This window comes from Trachymyrmex septentrionalis, unplaced genomic scaffold (genome assembly GCF_001594115.1).
Source record: "Trachymyrmex septentrionalis isolate Tsep2-gDNA-1 unplaced genomic scaffold, Tsep1.0 scaffold167, whole genome shotgun sequence".
Lineage (NCBI taxonomy): Eukaryota > Metazoa > Arthropoda > Insecta > Hymenoptera > Formicidae > Trachymyrmex > Trachymyrmex septentrionalis.
The window spans coordinates 555,290-563,806 of NW_017304831.1; the positions used below are offsets into that span (position 1 = coordinate 555,290).

General features: G+C 38.1%; 1 protein-coding gene across 1 annotated transcript in view; it reads left to right on the forward strand.

Annotated features, from left to right (window-relative positions):
• The first annotated feature begins 4,754 nt into the window (after positions 1-4,754).
• Positions 4,755-8,517, forward strand: part of LOC108746315 — a 10,091-nt gene continuing 6,328 nt past the window's right edge. Inside the window, exons 1-2 of the mRNA XM_018483008.1 lie at positions 4,755-5,408; positions 6,927-7,101. Coding sequence (XP_018338510.1) covers positions 5,333-5,408; positions 6,927-7,101 — 251 coding nt within the window. The 5' untranslated portion in view covers positions 4,755-5,332. The remainder of the gene's footprint in view (positions 5,409-6,926; positions 7,102-8,517) is intronic.

An 8,517-nucleotide genomic window follows, 5' to 3' on the forward strand; every position in this document is an offset into this window, starting at 1 on the left:
AATGCACGTGGCGCTCGAAATGCATGCGAAAAAACGCGCGGATTCTCCGTTACATACCGTTACGTATTTGTCAGATTGTTCGTATTCTTTGAGAAATTTTTCAATATTTATTATAACGTACCCCGCGCGTAGGCGTAACTTACTTTCCCCGACCTTTGACATTCGGACCTATGCGAGAAATTCGCTTGACGGTGGTAAAATATGGAGAGCATGTTTAATATAGATGATAAGATAAAACGGGCGTTTCTTTTTTTACGCTCCCCGAGAACGTATCCAGAATGCGAATCCCGTCCGAACGTACGATTTAAAGACGAAGTATGTACTTGAGCTCGGAAACGAGATTCGCCCATTGACTTTATCGAGAGGCTTATTCTCGTATGCAGGCTGTACGCTCAATGCCAAATACGGTTGTGACCCTCATTCCATGTTTACGTTCAATGCGATCTCGATGATAAACGAGAGACCGTCAAAATCGAGCGAGCGCACAAAGCGGCCGTCAAAGTGCTTGCGAAAGGATACACTTATGCTTTCTGATCTTACTTCTAAATCCTAAAGTTTCTGAAAAAGTTATCTTCTCTCAATCTAAATAACACGTGTTATTTGAAATAATGAAAAAAGGAGTTTACGTGAAATTTCTAAGCCAATTTCAAATAAAAGTGTTTTGCTAACATGCAAATCCAGGAGCTATGATTTTTTAAGACTTATTCTAGAATTGGAAAGAGGTAATGAATAAGATGAATCTCGGTTAAGAGTTAACTGTGAATTGTGAAACTGGGCCTTAATGATTTACAAACTTAAAATTAAAGGGAGACAAGCGCCTTTGTCTCCTTACACGTAGTTTAACCCGAGTCGAAATTTTGCTTCTACTTTAAATCTTAATTTTAGGACATATGTAGTCTTAAGATTTATAATTAGGACACATGTAGAATTTATAATAGGTTTTAATCTAATGAATTGAACTCCTACGTTGAGCACGTAAATGGCAATTATCGGAAAATTTCTCTTATTTTTAGATTCGAAAGAAGTTTTCTAAATAGAAGCTGTAGATGAAGTAATATTAAGAGGTCCTATTTGATTGTTTGAGTATCAAAACGGATTTATGAGATTTCATTGAGATTGAAAGAGAAATAAGGGACAAATTTCAACTCGGGATGAATTATATGTTTTATGAATGATACATTTAAATAATACTATTTCAAATATAATAATTTCATATTCCATATTTTTATATTTGATATTAAAAAAGAATTTTTTTATTTACGGTACGCTAATAATAAATGAAAGCGAGCGCGGGAACCGAATGCGCAAGAATAGGTGCGAGCGCGAGCTGTTGTCGACAGTTTACTTAGTATTCGCTCTACTCGATCGCTACGAGGATCAGTGGGGATAACGAATAATGCCCAAGCATCAAGCGGCGGCGTTCGTATTACGAATATTCGACTCGCGTACGCGCTTCCCGAGTCCGGCATCCATCAAACGTCGTATACGTGTATCCGCGCGCAGCTATGTCGTAGGAACCGGACGGAACGCAATCGCGAGGATTCGCGGGCGGATCGATGCGAATCGCGCGCGCGGCGGCGCTGCGATTCTACACCCGCGAAACGTATGAATATTCCGCACGTGTATCGCACTCCGAATGCGGTGCGGCGTGACGCGTTCATCGAAATACAGACGTGAAGAGTCGCGGTTCACTTCGGCGCGGCGAGGTATTGAACGGGAATATCCGCAAATCCAAACGTGATTCCGAACACTGCTACAGTCGCTTTATCCCGCACAATAGGTGTACTAAGCCTTAAGCTTCAAGAAATCGATCAATTACAGTCGAATATGAGAAGAATAATTGGGAATGCTATATAGGCCTGTTCATTTTAGCTGAACTTTTGCACCAGCTCGTCTTTCTTCCTCTTCTTTCGTTCTGGGAAGAAAAGGAAGAAAAATGAACTGGTGCAAAAGTTCAGCTAAAAAGAACAGGCCTTTTGATTGGTTTAATCCCTTAAATCTTACTATACCTATTGTATTTGCGGGGTTATAATCATATCTTAGAAGCAAACTTGCTTCTAAGATATGATTAATTGATCTATTCTACAGTGAGAGCAAAAAGTATTCGTACAAGGAAATTTTCTATAAAAAAAGTCTTATTTCCTTATTTGTAAAAGATAAACGTTAATTAGCAATTTTGTACAATGAATATATTCTGTTCTAACATAAACAAACGAGCTTTGCGTGAATTTCTGATTTTAGAGGCTAAATTTCTCGACTGTAGACTTTTTGAGCATTGAAACAATAGAATTTTTAATTTTCGCTTATTTTTCAGATTATATATTTTCGATAATTAATACACATCTTTTTGGTATATATAATTTTAAGAAACATATACAATAATATATTTTATTCTTTATGAATAAATTGTTAATTATCCAGCAAGAAATGATTGCCAATTAAACGTCGAATTGGGGTTGAAATCATCGTATCGATATCGATTCGACATCAATTCGATGACTCATTTCTCGCTGGATAATATTTACTTTTCAAAAATAAAGTTCTTTTTATAAAATATTTTCTCTGTACGAATATTTTTTGCATTCACTGTCTACATTTCGAAATCGACGATCTCTGTTTTGCATTAATCTTGAACGATTCTACTCTAAGAATTATACTCTAAGAAAAAACTCTTTCCCGCATTATTTATTTCGATTATACGTAGAATCTCCACTTTAGCGAATTGAATTCAAATTTTGATCTAATTTTTCTTATAGGTATTCCAGAAATTAATAGAATACAATGGGAAAGAGCTGATTTCTCATATAAAAATAAATCAGAAAGATAAAATAAAATTTTTTGGATGAAGCTCTGTTTTCGAAAAGTTATAAGTTTGAATATTTATTAAATACACGTGACTAGTAATCTGACTATTCATTGTTATTTTAACATCAGTCTCTTTAGTATAATGTTAAATAATGCAGCAAGTTTCAATAGTGTATTTATTTTATTAATGAAAAAATTATTGAAAATACGAAAAAATTTTACTGTATATTTTTTATTTATTTTTATACGAGGAATTATCTCTTTGCCAATGGTATCACGATTTTCAGAATGCCCTATATACAGAGTGACTAATAAAAGTATGTCAGTACTTTGAGGGATTTTCGAGTTATAGATGATTAAAGGAAAAGTTCGAAACGTTCGTTTTATGCGCCAACATACGTATAGTATGTCTTAGTACGTTTCAACTTTATCTGATGTTTACAAACAGTATTCATCGATATTGCAGCGCGGTAGCGTCCAAGTCCGCACGATGCGGACATTTCGAATATTGCCTTTAATAACTCTTCCAACTCTAAAACTCTAAAACTAAGGTATATAGGACATATATTCATATGACATTTTTTACTTATTTTAATGTGTATTTATCGCTTGAAATGACATTTATTTATGAATCACTATATAATCATTTTTGTTAATCTCAATAACGTTTTTAGTCTGATTATAAGAGTTTAGTCGCCATTTCACCGTTAAATTTATAATATCAAATTATATTATTTTGAGTTATTTTTGTTCTATTATATCTTATGTATGTATGTCGTTGTAATTTGACTAGAACAATAGAGTTAAACGATTTAACACTAGAAAATGAATTAATTTTGATTTAAAGTTGCTTTATTATTTACTAAATGTGTAGGTTAATTTGCACTTGAAACTAACAATGGAAATGGATTAATTTACATTTTGATCTAGGCTAATACTCATAGTCCGTGCTTATTTCAATATTGTCTTAAGACGCTAATACAGCAATCCTCTGATTTACTCGTGACATCTCAAAACTGGATTTAAGGCAACTGTCTTAAATATAATACAAGAATCGACTATGAATAGCCATAGACGAAAGTTAAAAATAACAAAATGTTATTCAACTGAATGGATTCGATTATCATTGCTCCTTCGATATCTAACAATGTTGAATCGGCGTGAATGAACATGAATGAAGGAAAGTATAGAGCGATCCCTCTTTCGATAGAGAGTCGAGTAGAGTGTTGAGACAATCTACTCTGTTGTCTTTTTGCCTTCCTATCCTCCTTCTTTTCGAACTCATAAGTCATTAGTGAATGGTTAACCGATACAGCGACGTGGGAGTGGTGGAAACAGTGGCGTGCGCTCGCACAGTTACGCGCCCCGATTATGCGGGAGAGCGCGCGATTTCAAAACACGCTCCGTCAACTCGACTCCGAACTCCGAATCGATCAAGTCGTATCGCTGCTCGTCCGAATTCTCTCACGAGTCTTGCGGCTATGTTAATATTCCCGAAGTGCGTATCGATATTCATTCAGCAGGGAGAGAGCACCCTGTACTCCGGCGCTCGTTCGAAAATTGCGAGCGAGTATTGGATTTGAGTACCATCGTGCTAGACTAGACTAGGCGGCTGAATAGTAGACTAGCGCGCGTATGCTTCGTGCGCCGCAATTACTTAATTGCTCGTATCTGATTGGGCCCGCCGCGGGGGAGGGATAACGGTGTCCTCGGTTCGTGATTTGCGCGCCTCGTGTGCAACGCGCTTCCATTGGCCGGGTTACCTGGGCGGCCGACGAATCAGCCATTCATTTCTGGAACCCCCGCACTACCGACTCTAGTAAACTCCGAGTGTGAGAGAGAGAACGCGAAGAGGAGAAGGCGCGAGAGACTAACGGCGCCGAGGTACGAGACGCGCGCGCACGCGTTAGAGAGAAAGAGAGAGAGAGTGGGTGGGAGGGAGGGAGAGAGAAAGAGAGGACGGCGAGTATCGAAGTTTCGAATGCGCCCGACAATCCCGACATCGATAGCTAGCCGCCGTCGCCGCGCTGCGGCAACGCCGCGACGCGTCCTCGCGACAGTACGAGGCCGACGCGCTCACGTGTTACAGAAATCGTAGCGTAGACGAGACGAATCAAGGGAAAAAGAGACAAGTAGGAACGAAAGAAAGGGGAGGGGAGAATAGAGCGAGCGGGAGAGAAATATCATCGTTACCAGAACTCGTCGTGACAAATGCTGGATAACAGATAGAAAAAAAAAGACAGAACAAGGGGGGAGAGAGGGAGAGAGAGAGAGAGAGAGAGGGAAAACCGAAGCGCCGGTCGGAGTCAGACCGTCGGACGGTGGGGCGCAGGGCACGCTCTCTCGCGGTATTTGCGCCAAGCGTCAGTATCAATATGGCCGTTGACGTGAGCGCAGTGCGCGCAGAGACGTGGACGCGATAGTAGCCTCGGTTCGATCCCCCTAACATGAGGTATACTGCAGCCAGGAGGGACGCTTTTACGTAATACCCGGATATAACAAACGGTACCCGGCACGTACCCGCAAAATGAACTGCGCCGCGCCCGAGGCGGCCGCGACGGCAGCAGCCGTCGCGAGCGGCGAGCAGGTCGGTGCGGTACAAGGTAACGTGGTGCATCATCTTCGCCGCGTGGCGCGTGCGAGCAACGTGTCACCGTCCGTGCCTTCGCGCGTGTTTGCTAGAAACGACCGAGGAACGAGACGTCGATCGAATGTTTACCAAGAGCGTGCTCACGACCGCTCGAGATTCCGTGCTCGAGCCAAGAAAAGAGAGAGAGGGGGGGAGAGAGAGAGAGAGAGAGAGATCTCATCGCGATCGATTCGTTGTTTGTCGCCGCTGTCATTCAACCTGTACTCCGTCCGGACTCCGCGCCGCGTCCCGAGACTCCCGAGTGTAAACGTAAACGTTATCGCGTGACTCGGACCGCGAAGACGCCGCGCGACGACCGCGAGAAACCCGATGGAGGTTTCGACGCCGACGCACGACGAGGACGTGACTCGAAAACCGAAAGTGTGTGGTGCCGTCGACTGTGAGATGAGGGAACAACCGCGTGTTTTCATTCCAAGGATGAAAATGAAAACGCGCTCCTATTTGCCATGCTGGAATCTCGTGCTCCGAATCGACGCACGTCTCAGTTCCGGCGCATCTGACGTTGTTTGCCTCGATCTCGCCTCCTGAGAATAATTACGACGGGAAGTTACTCGCTGAGGGTATTCTACGAATTCGCTGGTCGACCCCGATGTCCTTCCAAGGCACAATCGATACGTCCTTTGGAGTTCGGAGATTTACTATCGACGTGTCCGCTGCTCTTTCTCTACGACGACACTGCTTTTGTCAGCTTTCGTACCGGTGATTTGTGAACGACCGATCGATACGATCTTCAATTCAGGAATTTCGGAAAGCGGTCGTAAAAGTTTCACAAGTTTTAAAAGTCGGTTTTTCATGGTGACTTGGGAAAACACGCATGGTAACTTGGGACTATCGGGGTTCACGTTTCTCTCACCCTCCCTCGAAAACTACACACGGTGAAACGGCTCGGAAAACGTGGCCTTCGACTGTGAACGTTACAGAAATATACAACCGGCTTTTGGACAATTTATCGTCTCAGGGTCTCTCTCTTTCTTCGGCACCTGCCGCAGCAGATGTTAAGAATGGTCAGGGTTTGTAAGAAAATGATGGGCAGTTTAGAAACGTGTGTGAATTATTATACTTAAGAGGATGTAACAATTATCGATCTTTGTGTGCACCGCTGAAAAAACTTGCTTTTTTTTTCCTTTCTTTATCGACACGACGAATTCCGACAAAATACTCGAATGAATGAAACTACAATAGTAGATTTGCTACTAATAGATTTTGCTAACTTTAATAAATCATCCGATAATATGGCATCATTAGTTGGCTATCGTTTTCTCCGGAATGCTTCAGTAATCGATAAAATGCAATCTTTTAGGTGCGACGGAGATACTTGGTATTCTGTCAATCAATATTTAATGTCTTTATACATCTTTCGCCGCTCTCGGTAAACGTTTCGAGAATGCGTTGTTCGTTGCTCGTTTTTTTTGTGTCTTATTGTGACTGAAACGTACTTATTAAAAGATTCAAAGTCTGGATTGATGTCTAGATATCAAAAACGCAATGTTTAACAATGAAGAAGGGTCTAAACAAAACAGTGACGATGCAAAATCAACAACTGTAGAATTATTTCCATGGGTCTCAGAATTTAAAAAAATGTGCAAATGTATGTACGCGAAAAAAAGTATGGCTTCTTTGGCAGAGCTTATGCAGTACTATATCAGGTAATTTACATTTGATATTTTATGTAATACTGTACGCAGTTCACCAGTATTATCATCTTGAGCACTGGTGTCGTAATACTAGGTATATTGCATGTATTATAATATACGTTTGATGTGTAGCAATAATTGATATTCATATCTAAAAATAAGCAACAGATTTATTTATATGAAATTTGAGTTATTAAATAACTTTGGAAAACTTTTAATCAGATTATCCAGCCGAGCAATGTTCTCATGATTATTAAATTAATAAAATATATTTTTTTATAATATTGTTTATAATATTTTTAAAATAATTTTCCTGAAAATATAATTATTTTAATAAATAGATACAATAAAAATTGTAATAAAAGAAACGAGTTACATTTTAATGACAATATAATAATGTTTTTTAATAAAATGATTTTCGTATATAGTTACAATTTAAATTAAAAATTGTTTTTAGAAGCGATAAATTTAATAATTTTTGATTGTAAATGCAAAGATAATAATGATGTGAAACTTTTAATGAATTTTCTAAAAAGAATGTGTCTGTAGTTAAAACTTTAAGAGACAATATAGTAACAATTCTTAGGACGATATGAAATTATATATGAAATTAACAGACTTTTTTAATGTAATAATTTTTTAAATACATACATCATTCTAAATAACTTACTGTTGCTTCTTTTTCATTAAATTGAAAAACATTAGCTACATGCATTACACACACTTCCTCTGTACGATATCATTATTGAACTGATCTTGAGGGTCATCATGCTATTGCATTGACCCTCTCAATAGCTTAATCAGATTGTGTTTCAAGGTCGAAAAAATATTGTCTTATCTATTACAAGACGATGTTAAAACTGCAAAAGAATTTTTCTTAATTTTATTTAATCATTTACTGAATTTTATTTTATTATTTACGTAATAATATAATTTACAAACACGCAAAGATTTATTTATAGATTATTAAAAATATATACAATGAGAGCAAAAAGTATTCGTACAAGGAAATTTTTTATAAAAAAAAGTCTTATTTGTAAAAGATAAACGTTAATTAGCAATTTTATACAATTAATATATTCTGTTTTAACATAAACAAACGAGCTTCGCATGGATTCCTGATTTTAGAAGCTAAATTTCTCGACTGTACGAATACTTTTTGAGCATCCAAACAATAGAATTTTTAATTTTCGCTTATTTTCTAGATGAGTATATTTTCTATAATTAATACACATGTTTTTGGTATATATAATTTTAAGAAACATACAGTCTATTTTATACTTTATGAATAAATTGTTAATTATTCAGCAAAAAATGATCATTAATTAAACGTCGAATCGACGTCAAATTAATGTTGAAATCATCGTATCGATATCGATTCGACATCAATTCGATGACTCATTTCTCGCTGGATAATATTTAATTTTT